Consider the following 17,445-nt stretch of genomic DNA (forward strand, 5'->3'; position numbering starts at 1 on the left):
TCCAAAGGACTGAATGACAGGAGTTGACCACAAACTAATTTTTCATTTATGTCAGTTAGAACTTTAGGCCAGGCTTTGTTTTGTACAGCTGTTCAGGTTTGTTTCGTTGTGCTGCCTCATTTCATTCACGGAAAGGGGAAAAAAAACACAGGCAATGCCTTACAGTGCAGACTCAGCAATTTGACTCTACTTGTTTCTTCAGTCATTTTCATTATGCACTCAGGAGAAAGACATCATGCTGCAAATAAAGCTGTCTGACTCAGTGCTACAGTGAAACAGCCATTATTTCTATCATCCTTTTGATTACAATACAATATACATTTGCAGGGAAGTTGTAGTTGCAGTTGTTAAGTTGCCCAGCGCTGACAAACAACACTGGCTGAATCCAATCTTAGTGTCTCTGAACTTACTTTACTATAGCTTTAAATCGTACACCACACTGTAGTGACTGCATCCATCGTTAATCCTTTTTATGCTTATGCTGGTGTACTGAAGGTGAGGGAGTTTAAAGCTGGGAGACCTTGATAAAATAGCCAGGTTGGTATGCAGAGGGTCAGCACAACAGAAAGTAATCAGGGAATGCAATTTGGAGAAAATGACACAGCACTGAATGGCTGTGAAGTAAAAAACATTCAGAATACAAGGCTAAGGATCAGGAGGTAATCTTTTGCATCAAGGCATAACCATCACTGACAGTTAACTCTTTAAAAATAAAATAAAAAATTAAACTGATAATAAAGAAATAATTAATTAATAAAAAACATCTCAAAACTGATTTTATCTTAAGACATTTTATTAATATTTTTAATTGACAGTATCAGCCAAAAACATTGAAAATGAGAATCATACCATGGGAATGGTACGGAAGAGTTTAAATGGAACAAGAGGGCTTCAGGACAAATAGAAGTGGAAAAATCAATATCAGTTCCATCACAGACTATAAATTAGATTCACTTCAAATACAGCTGTCTGCAGTTTTGTTTGACTATATATTGTTTCTAATGCAAAGTTGACAGAGCAAGGGAATGAAGGGGTCGGTGAAGCTGGGGTCAAGGTTCATTGGTCAAAAGGTCAGTTCTGTGGAATGGGGGTTTGGGCTTTTGGTCAGGTGTTGCAAGTCAGGCACAGTATGGGCAGCATGGTAAAGGACATGGGGGAGAGTTGAGAAGGTGAAAAGCTAGAGGTTTCAGACAGGTCGTGGTTAGGGTTGAGAGGTCAGGTTGAAAATAAGGAAAGGGGTTTAGAAGTTTAAGGAAGAAGAGCTGTTGCGTGCGGACAGTGCGCTTATCTTTCATTCTGAAATTGTAACTTTAGGGCAGGTTGGGGGAGATGGGGGTGTCCGGCACATGCACCTGGTATACGCTGCAAGGCAGCTGGAATTGGGTGTGGTCTTGGGAGAGCAGGGGGGGGGCAGGCAGAGAAAATTATGATATGCAGCAAACAAAGAGAAAGAGTCACACAATTGGCTCCCTGCAGAGGACAATTTCCAGCTCGCCACGGTAGAGTTTGCCTCCATCAGACAGGCTCATGATGCTCTGCTTGTATTCCGACAGGTTCTTCAAGTCCACCTCCTAAACAAGAGACAGGAAGGGATCATGGAGTCAGTAAAGCTGAGAAGGCCAACAAATGACATGAATTATCAAAACCAAGGCTTACCTAAATAAATGTAACTTGTAGAGTTTCAGAAGAAGAACAATAGATATAGGGATTTTTTTATGAAGTTTGCTGTGGTTTCTCACCAGGAAGTATTGTGTTTCTCTTCATGCCTGGCAAACATGGTGAGTGCATTTCCTTCCTCAACTAATTAGCAGAATCAGTTGATGAATATTCTGAAACCCTCACTGCTTCCACCATGTTTGCTTGTCTGAATTCTCCTTCCTCCCTTAACTTTCTTAATGCAATATCACCAGTAACTGTCAATTTGTGGAATTTAGGAAGAAGCTGGCAGCAGGAATGTGTATTCTGTCACTACACATACAAGAAAAATGTTATGTGCTGTTAAGTGGAATTTGTTGTTTGCCAATCAAAAATCTTTGCTTTTCTGATTTTAGTCTCTGCTAACTGCTTGCTAGCCCAAGTGGAGTCACACCAACTTAAGATATGCAATACACCTTCTGAATGAAGGTAATGAAAAGTTAATAACCCCAAATAATTAACTGGTTGATAAAATGCTTCATCTGATACGTCTCTGTTTTGTTTTTGGTCTGATATCTTCAGTATGTACAGAGAGCATCTCAAAGCCTATCCTTATAGGAGAGAAATGGTGTCAGGTGCCAGAGGTTAGAAGCCAACTCTAAGCTAGTAAAATCTGAGGGCTAGGGCCAGGGGTCACAGTATATGCTTTTACAATAATACCTGTAAACCCCCAAAGCTCTCATCTCACCTTCTTGTTTGTCTGGTAAAGGTCTCGTAGCAGGGCATCCAACTCCTGCTCATCAATGTAGCCATTGCCATCCTGAAAAATATGAACAGAAACACACCGCAAATGTTACTTTCATCACCATAAATATAAGCCATCAAAACTACAACTCAACAATATGTAGTTCCTTATTACACCTGTTTTTTTCATCAAACAGTCCTGCATTTCCTTCTTTCTAAACATTGTGCACCAGCTATGTTTGGACTCCGAGCTTCTTGATTTTTGCGCACTGCTCTGCTGCTCAACTTCATTCAATAATTCATGGCAGCCATCATGAATGCACCAGCCAAATGGCCATTCATGAATGATGATTTGAAAAAGACTTCTCATTCACAACTCTATAAAGGGGGTTAGCTGTAAAGTCAATATGGAGCCACTTTGCTAATTAATGAGTTATGTCTTACAGTAGTGTTTAGAATTTGGTGCCAGGAAATATGTCCAAACTGTTGGAAATTTTCCCTTGGCAATTGGAACAAAACCATGTTCTGTCCATGTAGACTTGGTTTCAAGATAACTTCAGAGCTTAGTGTCTTGCCAGTCTTATTTTTTTTAACATTGGGAGATGTTCTTTGATGTTTAAACAGCTAGACTGAAGTGTCCCAGATCTTGGGAATAAAGTGTGAATTCTATTTATTTTCCCTTTACAGGAAAAGACCCCGGACTCTGCAGAGTTAAAGGAAAGCCAAGCAGCACCAGGTACCAACCAGTATATCTAAGTTGCGTGCCTTCTTGTATGTCAGACATGTTCAAAGCCTCGCACAGTTTGGGGCAGTGGCACTGTAAGAACTGTGAGCCATATTAGTATTCAGCTGACTTGCCACACTTTGCCCTGCCCACGACATCTCAGCACCAGTGACAGCAGCTGCCAGTGTTTTAGCTGCAGGGGCTGAGCTCATAACAAAATGATGAAACTAATTACACATATAAATGGTGGTGCTCCATTCGCACAGAGTGTCTACATGAATGGACCACAGTGGCTCATCTATAATTGAATATTCAACCCTGTCCTCTGCAAGTGAGCATGAGAGACTGCAAGTCGTCATCCAACCCAAGACACGAGCATGCACGCAACCCCCCACCCCCACTGCGGTGAAGGACTGTTTTATTAAAAGGTTAAAAGGCTGTTAAGGACGTAAAAGTTCAGCCTTTTAAACTGAAAAAAAAGTGTTTTAATTACAATGTTGTTTGCTAGTACATAAAAATAAGGGAATATAGGAAGCATTTAGCACATAAGAACTGAGCTTACAATTGCACTAATTAGAGCACATAGCTACCTAAATTATGGCTGCTCCATCAGGCTCACAAAAACTCACAGGATGTCATAAACTAGAAAACTGATTTAGCAGATGTATAGTGTGCAGCTCTCTCTGCTGTTACTGTGCTCTGTTCCCCTCTGCTTTGTATCATATCACTCCCTGTAGTCCCTCCCCACCAATCTCCTGCTAATGTGGAAAATGTGGCCATTAACTGAACCACTGTTCAACCACCCTGAGCTGTTTACAAAGGGACAGGTGTGCCAGGCCTAATTCATATCCCTTGGTAAATGGGGAGTGCCCTTGGTTAAAAAAAAAAAACAAAACAAGGAATTTGCATATTTATGATTTTGACAAAAGGAAAACTCCAAAACAAACAAGAGCCAAATCATCCAGACTTGACTCTAGTGAGCCTCTGTTGTAATATTATTCTTATTTTAAAGTGTAAACATGCATTGATTTTCTCCCGTCAACATATGAGCACCTTATTATTTTAAGCAAGATAAAATAATTATTTCATTAGCATTCATAACAACTGCCCCCATGATGTTTTAATTACCCGCCTATGGCTAACACTCATGGGAGCTATGGGTGTCGCTTTAGTTAATTGTTTCGGATGTTCAAATGTTACTGTCAGTTACCAGTTTAACTCAGAATACATGGACAGAAAACCAGAGGAGGACCTCAGCTTTGCTACAATACACTGAGGACAGAAAGCTATTGGAACACAAGCTAACGTGGGTCCAGACTTCAGCGGTACGTTTGAGAATGTGTGAAAAGCTGTCAACAACTACTGTTCATTAACACCTTAAATAAAATCTCACTCACCTTGTCATAGTATGTGAAGATGGCATTGAACTGCTCAGTGGTCAACTTGACACCCTGTAAAAACAAGATCAAGAGTTTCACTACCAGGCCACAAGCTGTCAAAATGTCAAAGTCAAAGTGAAATAAAACTCATTAAAAAGCACTATGTTTAGCATAAACATTCAAAAATAGAGGCTACACCATATTCATTATTTCAGTGACATTCATTGTGTATGCAAACAAGCTATTTTGTGAACCTTGTTTGTCCCCTACCTGGAATTTGAGTAAGAAATTCTCCTGAACAGGGAGAAGCCTGTGGGAGAGAAGGACTTCATTAGTGGACACAATAGCTGTTAAATTATTCAAATCTGTCAGCAGGCAATGTGTTTCAACATCTATATTGTGAACAGAAGCAAGTAAAATTGCACATTACCTAGCCATCTCTGACAGGCCCAATTTCCCATCTCCATTCAGATCAAACATCCTGAGCTACAAAGTGGAAGCAGAACAGAGATAGGAAGGGATAGAGGAGAGAAACTGAAATGAAGATTTTTTTATAGGTATATGCTGTCAAGATGAGGGCAAATATGGTCCCATGAATTTCATTTCACTGAGTAAGAAATAGAGTGACAACCATAAAGTTTCTTACTTTTTTTTTATTATTATACATTCACATTTTTTTTTAATAGTTCTCGATGTTTAACAGAGGACCAGTAAAGGGACTGTCCATAAAACCTGTTTCAGATATTTCAGCCTATCCCTCTGATGGTGAACTTTTACAGAATAGTAATTTAAAAGCTCTCTTTTTTGAGGTGATAGTTATAAAAATATTTGGTTCTAATAATTCTATCAGCATAGGATATTCCAGTAAGCATGGTGTGTGTATGGTAGCATAGTGTGTGTGTAGCATCAATCACTGCAGCTATTGCTAAACCAACAACACCAAAGATTCAATTCATTAGTTCCCATGTTAATGATCTGTATTCCTTTAATTATAGTGTGGCTTCTGTGAGGAAACAATACTGACTAAGTTTAACTGTGAGTATGTTGAGGAAACTGCTTCAGCAAATCAGGTCAGGTCAGCTCTGGGGCTTCCAGGAGGAAGCAGATGTGACCACATCTGGGTTGTAAACACAAAACCTGCAGGACATGATAGGTCATGACCACTCAGCCGCACAGTGCTGCTGCCACCAACGTGACAGGCCTCTGAGGTCCTCAAGGATGGTCGCTAGACATATACCTTTCATAAAGACTACATATGGCTCACTGTGTTTCTATAGGATTCTTTTCCCCCAGATTCTGCATTTTATTTAAAAGAAAAACACCACCACTTCAGTTATTTATAGTTTTTTTCATTACCCTGAGAGACTCATAATCAGTGCACAATCAGTACCTCATTTGTGTTTTCTCCTCATTTTTCTCCTAACTTAATCTTACTGAAGCCAACTAAGAAAGGGACCTTGTTCACTTCACTGTGGTGTGCAGAAGAGAACAACATTCAGATTGGTGGGTGCATAAAATCTGGGCAAAACTAAATTTAAGCTCCTTTAAAAAAAAAAAAAAAAGAAGCAATTTTTGGTGTAACTCAATACAAACAAGAATGAGCGTTGTGTTCCTGAGTGTAGCCCTACACAGTAGTAGTAGAAGCAGTAATTTGTAATAACTCTCCAATTTCACTGTGTGTAGGAAGTGTGGGCTTCTCCATTGTGTCTAGTGTGTATGAGTCCATGCGAGAGTAAGTCTTACTATGGTCTGTGTGTACTCCTGCAGCTTCTGGTCATCATAGTGTCTGTTAGCCTTCTCCAGCAGGTCTGACAGAAAGCCCTGAGGACAGAGACATGTAGATAAAAAAATAAATGAGAAAAAACATGCAGAAGTGCGCAAATGTATTCTGTTTTCACTACTGAAAAGTCACAACTATATAAATATGGGGATAAGTATGTAGCTGAGGATTCAACACTACCATCAGAAGGCATGGATTTTAAAGATGTTTATATTTTGTTTACCTACTATATGACTATTATTTTAGCATTTTTGAGATCATCTTTTAATATTTGGAAAAATCAAACGCAAAACAGCAATGTTTTCTCTCACATAAACTTAAAATATTGAAAAGTTTGAAATCCTTTTCTAAATTAGTTTTCACTGACATTAAGTAAAAGTAATAGTGGTAGCATGCACTCAAGAATCGAAAGCACAGTGATACTAAATAAGAGCACACTTGAGTGTCTTCTAAATAATTGGAAAAAATAATGAATGATAGGTGAAAAATAACACAAATGAGAAAAGGTGGAGGGTAAAAAAGAAAAACGTAAGGATGGAAGGTATGACAAAATTATGGAGAGACAGAAAAAGTTTAAGGTTTATCTTGTGTTTTGTATGTAAAATCTTAATCTGCAAAGAGTAGGTACAGTAAATGTAATGCAGTAAAAAATAAGTCTCTTTAAGTGAAGCTACTCAAGTAGCATTATGTCAAATGTCTTCTTAGTACTTGTACAGTATTTGAGTTAATATACTCTGCTCACAGTCATGTGATCAGACACAGGGCAGCTGCCTGTGGTCTCATCTGCATTTTCCCAAAGCTTTTAACAAGGCACACCTGAGTAACTCATCCGCACCTGGTCAACTGGAAGAAATGTGATCCCATAACAACCCAAGCAGCCTAATCTGTACATGATGCATAATCACTGACCCCCATCAATGCTCATCTCTCCAGTGTGGAGTATTTTCCTTCATGTAATTTGACATTTCAAAGAGGTGTTGAAGTGAAGAACATTTGTGCAATTTGTAAAGCTTTTTGCATCTGAATCCTCACCTGAAGAAAACACTCATGGTCATTGGGGAATTTCCTGTGGGGCAGCCACTTAACTCTCCTCTGTCAAAGATGTTGCCTGGCTTTACTTCGCCCATATGCTCACATGTATCAAGAAAACAGCACTGAAACTTCTCAGTATTAAACATTGGAAGTGGAAGTTTTTAGCTAATATGTTACTTGGATGGCCCTAACATGTAAAGACTACAACTTTTTTTTATCTTTATTTAGCTGTGTCTTTGGAGTCAGATATGAAAATATTTTTTTTTTCACAGTTTCAAGGTCCTTTATAGAACAGGGTTTTTTTTTGTAAAAATGCTTATTTGCTTACTTGTGAAGAGTTAAAAGATCAATACCACTCTCATGTCTAGCTGCTAAAAGATTAGTTTATTTAGCAGGCCATTAGCTTAGCTTAAGTTAGCGGTTTAATCCTGAACAAAAAATAAATGTCGTCTTGTCTTCGTTATGAGGCAAGCAAGCAACCAGTGGCAGGTGCAGATGGGTGCATTTTTTGCTTTGTAGACAGTCAGGCTAGCTGCCCCTGCTTCCAGATTTTATGCAAAGCTAAACTGATCGACTTAACTGGCTTTTAGCCTCATTGTTATAAGAGTGGCATCAGTCTTCTCATCTGAACTTTTCCTTTAAACATACAGATTCAGAATTATGTATGTATTATGTATGGATGATAATAATGTAGTTAGTAAAAAAAACACATAAGATAAAAAGTGTCTTTTTGCCTCTTTCTTTTCTGTGTTTTTATTGGTGCAAAACAATATAACATGTAGGAGGCGACTTAACATAAATGCATATAAGTACATACATGTTAAGAAAAACAAGACTACTACAGTGGTTTAAATGCCTATAATGAAAATACAATGCTAATTATTACAGGAAAATAAAGCAGCTACTTATGTGGCTACTTAATTACAGGTTAGGGTAGGTGCTCTGTTAGTGACCATGTGTGTTTGTGTGTGTGTTTGTGCAAATGAATGTGTGTGGGGGGGAAAAGAAAGAAAAAAGACATAACAAAATAAGAGTAAGTATCACTACGCAAGCAGATGAATAAATAATGGGTATTTGTGATATTTGTAAATTAGGTATTTCAGATTATCCTAGCCATAGGATGAATGCGAAATTTTACATAAAACCAATTCCATAAACAGATTGCAATACATTTTAATGTGTTAATGAGCATGTTATATGTTTATGACATACCTTCAATTCATTTGCTTCAATGTAGCCACTGCGATCTGTATCATATCGCCGCCATGCCTAAAAGAAATCAGCACAACAAAAGAAACAGTGGATTGAATTTTCTTAGCACTGACACACAAAGACACTCTTTCCAGAGTGATTTACATTTCTGCTGCCCTACATAAATCCTCCCTGATCGAACCCCAGCATACTCTTTTAACTGTGCTAAGAGTTTGATTTTTCTCTGGTGCAGAGCAGAAATCGTTTCCAGAGGGAACGACCACAAAAGTCTGGACCATCACTGTAATCACACAGTTTTCAATACAATCCCATTCGCCCACATACAGAGCAAAGGGCAGCAAGAGCCAGAGAGAGAAGTGAGGGAGGGAGAGAAAGTCATTTTAATGAATGTTTTAATCTAGCAGCTGTCCCTGTCCAAAGAAGGGCTCCTTATCAAAGATGGATGGCCTTCCCCCTTCTCCTTCTCCTCTCCTCCTACCCCTCTGCTCCTCCTCTCTTCTGGGCTCTGCAGAGAGGAGCTACAGTGGTGTTATCCATTATATATGACTCTGAAAATAGAAGGTCTGCTTCCTCATTCTAACCCTTAAAACCCTCTTAACCACCCCCCACCCCCTCCACCACACCCGCAGCCTTCAGCAAAGACTGATTAATCCTCCTCTCTTGTTTTATGTTCTCAAACTCTGGCTCTCAACTTCCCATCGACATTTCATTTACGTCCTCTCTGTTTCTGCTTTCTCTCATTTGCCCTCTATATCCTTCTGTTTCCACACCTTCTCTTTCATTCATCCTCCATCTCTCATTTCATTATTCCCTCTCAATTTGACACGGGAGACAAGGACAGCCTCTTCCCCTCATGTAATTGGTTTCTAATTGGCTCCATCCTTTCATTAAAGCAGATCTAACATGAAATCTGCCATTTTCTTATCTTCTGGTGGTATTTTGTGGAATAAATGATTTTTCCTTTTCCTGGTTCCTTTCAGCATACATCTTGTTCTGCAGAGGGCTTTTTGTTACTCTGACTTTCATTCATTATTCATAATCCACAGCAGCACTAAACTTGTTTACGTCATACTTGGAAATTTTCATATAAAATGGTTTCTTAAACAAACAACTTAGCTGATATATACAGAATGAAATGGACATTCTGTACTGTACTGTATGGTTCATCTTGCTGTATCTAGTGTCTGCTTGTTTGTCAGCAAAACTGATTTAGTTGCTCCACTGGATTCTTTTCTATGTTCCCAAGGTCCTGTGTCCCTAAGCTCCATATGGCACATAATGAGAACCTGAAAAAGACTCTGTATTCACTTAATATAACATGGGCTAATGTGGGAACACATCAAAGGGGTTGTCTGTTCCCCAGCCCTGCTACATGGCTCTAAATATAATGGATCTACAATTGAGGGAACTTATCTAATGGGTTAGGCTTGTTATGTTATATAGCAATTTTAAAGTCGAGCTCAACTTACTTACAAATTTTAAAACTTCAAACAGGTCAAATTTGACTCAGGCACAATAGGTGGGATAATGTGGGATAACAGAATATTGAACTGGGGACCCCATGAACATAACACTCCCTGCTAAACATCACTGTCTTGTTAACAAATTTGACTTTGACACATTATAGTCTATTACAAAATGGCTAAATATGTTAGCACCACCTGAACCTGAGTTAGTTTCCCCCGCAATGAGCTAACTGTTCATTGTTTTCTATTGCTAATTTGTTTTTTGCCCTCCAGTACACGTATGCTAGTTTTCTCTTGTTGACTGGACTCAGTAAATCAGGTTGAAACGTACAGATAAGTGTCTGACATTCTTCTATAGAGGTTCAACAGATTTTGACATGTGTTATTCAGTGTCTAGTATGTCATATAAATGACAATGCTTTCTAACAATGCTGCTCTCAATGGACTACTCCAGTTTATCTCACTAATTAGTACACTCTCAACCATACAGAGGGAACTAATCTGTGAAATTAGCTGGTAGGTATAAATGAGAACATGCAGGCTGTTGGCTCTCCATGGTTGACCGATTCTAGTCTATGATTTACGGTTCATTAAAGTAAGCCTGTCCTGGCTAATGGCATTTTATAGTGAATAAGACGTTTTTGTACAAAAAGACCACAAGTATTGCAAAGATCTGATCAAATGACAGAGTTTGTTAAGAGGCAGCAGATGCTTTGCATTAAAAATATATACTGGTCCATTCACACACACTCAGAAACACGCTCTTACCGCCATAAACTCAGCACTGGAGCTGACAAACTGTCTGAAGCACAGCAAGAAGTTCTCTTCAGTTGGAAGAATCTGGGCCAGCTAGAGAGAGAGAAAAATGACAGGAAAATGGGAGTGGTGAGAGCACAAGATGGTGGCGCTGAAATACTGGGAGAGTAGAAATGGAAACTGGGGAGCTTTTCGTCTGCAAAGTCGGACATAAATAATAGAGAGGCATAACCTCAGAGGTAAGGCTATGCCTAAATTGGAATTATTTTTAAAACTGGTATATGCTTTTCAATCCTCAAAAAAAGCTATACTGGATTTTCACTACAATGAGTTTTAGGTTCAACTCATTTGCAGTTTTTCAAGCTGGGGCTGGATTATTGACACTGCAGAAGCCCTCCTTCTCACATCTCTTTCATATCTCACACCAAAAATGGTCAAATCGAGGGAAAGCAATATCCTAAACCGTCGCTCCATAGAGACTATCATAAAGACTGCGTTTATGCTATCGATTGGAGTATTGATCAGTCCTCTGAAGCCTGAACTGTATTTTTTTGGAGGTTACATTTTTCTTTTCACAGCTTTCTCTCACCCTCTACAGAGAGCAGGAAACCCAAACCATTTCTTCAGTTTTGTTTTTGGGTCTGAGACAAATCTCAGTGAAATTAACAACGTATGGTCACTCCTCTTCAAGGCATGGCAGTAGCCCAAGTACAACCACTCCACTGAATAACTTTATTGAGTATGTATTGTATATATGAATAATATTAATCCTATCATCTTAGCCACAAATTGAATGGGGTATGACAAACCAGTCCAGCTGTTTCTCCTATTTCTGGTCTCTTTTGACCAACCTTGCTGGCGGCTGACTCTAGCAACATATATGAGATTGATATCACTCTTCACACTCAATTTCTGGCAAGCAAGCAAATAAACTTATTACCCAAAATGTCAAAATATTCCTTTTAATAAAAAAACTAATTTCCAACCTCCAAAGCCTTACCTCTGACATCTCAATTCGTCCATCTTTGTTCTTGTCAAACTTCTGCATGAACTCCTTCATCTTTTCTCTGAATGTAGGGTTTGAAGGGTCCTAGAAAAGATATGTATTCAATATGAGTGAAACCTGAGCGGTCAATTTATCTATCAGTGTTTAACGTCTAGCTCCTGGACTTACCACCCCTGCTCCTCTCCGGGCCATCTCCAGCTCCCTGAAGAAGTTCTCTAGCTCCTTCCCCTCGATGTAGCCATTACCTGGGTAGACAGACAGACCATAATGCTATGTCATCGCGACATACCACAAAGGGGCTTTTGTCAGTATTACCGACATGCAAAAACCCAGTCAGTGCAGATGTGGCTACAGTATCAAACAGATCACTGAATGGGTCAGTTTTGCTATACTGTACTGATTCAAACATGAGCCTTTTACCAGTAACCCTCTTCCTTCCCCTCCCCAGCTCAATAGATTAGACTATTGACTGACACGATGCAAACTGATCACTCTTCAAAGACTGTGTGTTCAAAGGGTTGTACACAAGGAGAAGCTATATATGGAAAATAGCTTTTCTATAATTTTGAAGGTTATGATCCACAGGCAGCTTCTTTTATTCCACAGAGATCAATACTGCATTCAGGCTTTGGAAAATGGGATGAATCAGTATGGATAACAGTGTACTGTGATAGATAATAGTGTAATGCCAAAAATAAACAAATGAGCTTGTATCTGAACTGTGAAGGTGATATTTTGTTAAGAAGAACTGAAGCTTCCCACTGTCCCTCAGAAAGTGTCCTAATCTTGTCTTACTGCGTGCCATCAATCTTTTTGTCAGATTAAGCGCCATTTTTGTCAAATGGTGCTCATTCTAAGACAATGTCCATCATACTGTTTTGGATTCTGTAATGACAAATTTAGTCTGGGCACAATATAGTTGATTTTCTTCTTGTCTTATTTTATCTTTATTCCTGGTGTTCTGGTGCCCTGACAGTACCTATTCAGAGGACAAACGAGTGTGCTCGCCTCACCCAGGTAGTGTGTGAACCAGTGCCAATTTTCTATCAACAAGCATGCTGAATGGCTGGACAGATGGCTCCAAACGATGTGACTAGCTGCTTCAATAAAACCCTGGAAGGCAGAGCTGCCTCATTAAACACTAACAAAGATTATTATGCCATCCACTTCCTCTCCTCTCCCTCTAACTTGCTGTCTCTCTCTGTTATCTTCTACTGTATCTAACTCTCTCTCTACCCAACCAACATCTTAGCGTCTTTGTTCTATCCATGGAAATTTTTGTGTATGTGCATAAGTGTGTGTTGGCATGAGTGTGTTCCATAGTGATGTTATCAAAACCCATGAATAACCATGCTCTGCTGTTTCAATAAGTGGGACAGTGAAATGCTTCACTGCTATCGAGCCTCCCTCCTGTGGGTTGTATTGACATTTAGCACTCTGGAGAGAAATTACCAGCTTGATAATTAAACAGAGTAAAATGTGATTAACTACAAGGTGAATGGCATAAATTGACAATAAAAATAGATTTATGAATGGATTATGCTGGAGCACTGTCATACATTCAATAAATGCAGCAATAGATCCATACACCCCATTATATTTGTGCATGAGGGAGCATCTGTTTGTGGATGTACTGTGCTTATTCATGCAGGATAAATGCTTTCTGTTCCAAACAGGTTTTAACCCACAACTAACTTTATGCTTAAGGTATCCTATGTTTTTTTTTTGTGCTACAGCCTTATTACACTGTGTCCATTTTGTCCCATAGTGTCGCCAAAGCCAGTGAGCACATACTCCGCATCTACAGTGAATATCAATGATTCTACATTTGTGTGCAGATATAAAAATAATCACTTCCAGTGAATACACTTTATGCCTGACCTTAACTCGCGTCCAAATTATTAAGTTTAAATGTCAAATAACTTGTTTTACATGTTGTAATGAGAGTGCTCTTACCAGCTTGCCTTCATATACTTTGGTATTCCTGCACAACCACTTAGATCCTGTACCAACTACCAAGATAAAAGGTTCACAAAACCACTTTTGGCCCAAATACACACTCTTTGGAATACTGCATCACTATAGTCCCAGGAGACACTGGTAAAGATGCTTTACTCTTCTGGTTCTGATTCTAAAATTCAACCCTAACACAGGAAAACTCTCAAACAGGACAGCTGTATTTAAGCCAATATAAAGTGCATTTGCCTTTCAAAGTAGAGTGCAGTCCTGTCTATTCAAATATTTTGTGTTGAGATCACAGTTGGGTCAACTCACAGGGCGAATTTTGCTTAATATCCTGAATTTCCATTTCCAGGTTAATAAAAATAATTCACAGCAAATGTTCTATATTTAGCAAAAGGAGGTGCAGTTGTTTCCGTTTTCACCTTTGAAGTGATTGAATTGAAGGCCTGACAGAGACAGCAGAGAAAGATGAGAGGGACACCGAGTGGAGGAGCTGCAAAAGACGCAATCCAGATGAGATTTGATCCTGGGCCAACAGGGGAATATGTGGTTTCATCATCTCTAGGTGTATCGCCTCCTGTGTATTTTTATCTGCAACTCAGAGATGTTTACTCAATCTGAGCAAACAAATTAGCTCTCCTTTCTTTCTGCCGAGCCTGAAGACACTCCCAGTAATGAGCGCAGAAATCAGACACTCCAGCCAAATCTGTTGATGCACAATGGTTGGATTTGATTTGCAAAGTGGCTCATTTCAAAGCACAATATGTAAAATACCTTGGCATGAGGACTTAAAAACCTGGATGGTTTAGGACCGATATCCACGCACTAACAGAGTAAAAATTGAAAACAGATGTGACAACTTTGTCTGCACATGATTTTTACAGAGGAGCTCAGCTGCTGAGCCCCCTCCACCCCACCCAACTCCACCTTGATTTCCCCATGGAGTATGTTTCAGCGTAACGTTAACAGTGAATTCCCAGGAGTGTGTGTGTTGATCAAATGATTTCAACACATTCTCCTTGTCTGCGGGTGTATTCTGGACATCTCAAGAAGGTTGACTGAACAAGCAAGACTGAGGACTCCCTGTTTAATCATAACTAACTAATTCCCTGTGAAAAAGTGAGCTAACTGTAACTGACAACTAATAACCAAGGGGATGGTTAACACTACGTTGATGTTATCTTCTGATGATCTGCCACACCAAAGGGCACAGAGCTTGTCCTTCCTGCAGGATGAAGCCTCTGATGCTGTAATATGAGCCAATTATGCCCAATTTGGCAATTCAGGCAATTCAGTAAAGGACAATGAGAGAAGTAAAAAGTTTTAAAGGAAATTTTAGCAATGGTTTCTCTTGTCAGATTGAGCAATGCGGACTTTTGAGTCCATCCAGTGCGTTTCTCATGCATTCTCATGAGCTCACAGAATGTCCCTAATCCACAGGAGTGTCCGTAATTCTCCATGAGACTTTCAAGGCTTTCATGACAGCAGCACGCCTGATGAATTTGTCGAAAATAAAAGGAACTTGTCTTGCTGTCACACTGTAACGCAGACACATGCACACAGAGAGATGTTTGCAGAGTGAAGGAAAGACAGATCTGCATGGAGACAAACAGAGGATCATTGCAAAGAAGATGAGACCCCGATCAAGACTGAGGCTACAGAAAACAGGCTGTGTGTGCATATGTGTGTTTGAGAGGAACGGTTGTTGAATTAATTATTGACATCACATCATGACATAAATCCATTTTTGTTATAGTGAGCTATCTCCAACGTGTAAAGAGCACCACATGAAACACATCACCTATTGATTAAACTTAAATAAGCCAGTTTTTGATTGGAAACGGAGATCAATACAAGGAACATCACTGGGTGCCAATTACTTATAGGGTAACATCCAAACTGTCAATGATTATAGGTTATTTAAACTCACAGAAAACACTAATCAGATGATGAATTGATTGCAAAATAACACTTCAACTCAGAGTATCAATGAAATGCCTTTGCTATTGAAAAAATGAAAATGTCAGTGCACTTCATGAAGGCTACAGTGGAGGAGGAGGGCTTCTCTTGGAGCGCTCATTAAGTGTAACAGACAGCTGCATTCATTAAATCACCATTTTACATGTGGTTTGTGACTGAGCATTTATGGCTGATATATGTTGGAATACTTTGAAAGACATATATGTGTGTTTTAGTGAAATAGCTTTCTGACAAATAATGGATCTGCCTATGTATTTAACACAAAAAAAGCTTTATCAGGCGGTGCAGGGATTGGATCCGTATCAAAAAAAGTGTTTTTTTAAAAAGGCAGAACTTTTTTGCTGACAAAATATTATATTCTCAAACCAGTATTTAAGTCGAAAATGTTCTCTTTTTTTGCTATTGTATTCATCTATCCAGCAGGAAACATGAGGACAGAGAAAGTCATTACCAATCACAGACGAAATAGTCCCTGTAATATTACTTAAATATCCCTGTAAGGCCTTTCGGGTTTCTAAGGACTGCAAAAGTGAGTTTACAGAGAGCTAGTAAACTATTTTCCTATGTTTTCCAATTTCGTCAATGGTCGCTGTAATACACCAAAACGTCGAGTTTTTGCTGTGATATTACTGACTACTACAAGACAATCACAGAGCTCAATTAAGCTTGATAAGCTAAAGGTTCTGGTGTAATGTTTTAAGTCTTTTCCCATGCATCTCCCTGTGTCATCACTGTTAACATTCCTTAAGTCAGCAGCAGTAATCTAATTCAGTAATATTCCATGAATTTGGAGCCTGGATCAACTTTTAGAAAGGAAAAAAAAGTCCTACCGTCAGCGTCGAAATGTTTCCAAATGTCAAGGAACTGGGATGCGGTGACCTCGGCCAGGTGCAGGTGAGGAGGCTGCTGTGCTTTGTTTGCCATGATGCTCTCAACGGATGCTGCAGCAGGTCGGACGCTAGAAAAATCCGCTACTAACTTTTCTGTGTCTCTTGTTCAAACACACCCCACACTGTAGCCTCAGTGCGCCGCCCGCCGCTTTTTAACCCCGGCGCAGGAGCAGCAACGTCGCTGCACCGCCGCCAGGGGCGCTCTGCCACCGACAGCTTCTATCTGAGTCAGCGTCCCTGTGTGTGTGCGCGCGCGCTTGTATGCGTGTGTGTGTGTGTGTGTGCTGCGCTGTGCTGCTTGCTTGCTTGTGTGTGACTGCTTCCAAGCTTGATGTAGTTGTTTGATGGGGCGTCTTGGGCACTGCAGTGAACAAGCTGATGTGATGGTGTGTGTGTGTGTGTGTGTGTATGTTCGTGAACGAAAGATGACAGAGATGCAGATTGTTTCGCTCTTGCATCATCACGCCTTACAGTAGATCCACTGTGTATGCATTCTGATGCAGTGCACATGCATGCATGTGAATCCGCATATCTGTGTGAACGTGAAATACATGCTTGTGTGTGTGTATGTGTGTGTGTGTGTGCATATGGAGTGTGTTCCTTTCTCCCACATCTGTGTGGTATCTAAGCCAGCAGCTCCCCAAGCCTGTCTACCAGTGTGTGAGGCTTCACAGACTTAATTAGAACTCACACACTAATCACATTCCCACACTGCCGCCAGCCAGCAGTGATTAGCCCACATAATAAATGTAAATTCAGAAAAAAAAACTTTTTCATTAATGGCCAGTCTACTGTGCAGAGGGGCAGGCAATGCCACAGATCCTATTAGGAGAATGAGGTTGAAAAAATGTTACTCATATGTATTTCTTCTACTCGTTT

The 17,445-nt window shown here is 39.7% G+C and overlaps 1 protein-coding gene across 1 annotated transcript; it reads right to left on the minus strand.

Moving 5' to 3' along the window:
* Positions 1–772: 772 nt before the first annotated feature.
* Positions 773–16,709, minus strand: calb2a (calbindin 2a). Its single transcript, XM_018703497.2, has 11 exons — positions 16,507–16,709; positions 11,903–11,979; positions 11,729–11,818; positions 10,741–10,821; positions 8,507–8,563; positions 6,226–6,303; positions 4,913–4,968; positions 4,753–4,792; positions 4,501–4,554; positions 2,384–2,455; positions 773–1,571 (listed from the first exon to the last, which is right to left on the minus strand). Exons 1-11 carry the CDS (start codon positions 16,598–16,600, stop codon positions 1,455–1,457), a joined length of 816 nt encoding a protein of 271 aa, XP_018559013.1. The 5' UTR covers positions 16,601–16,709; the 3' UTR covers positions 773–1,454.
* Positions 16,710–17,445: the final 736 nt, after the last annotated feature.

Source organism: Lates calcarifer, linkage group LG10 (genome assembly GCF_001640805.2).
Source record: "Lates calcarifer isolate ASB-BC8 linkage group LG10, TLL_Latcal_v3, whole genome shotgun sequence".
Classification (NCBI taxonomy): Eukaryota; Metazoa; Chordata; class Actinopteri; family Centropomidae; genus Lates; species Lates calcarifer.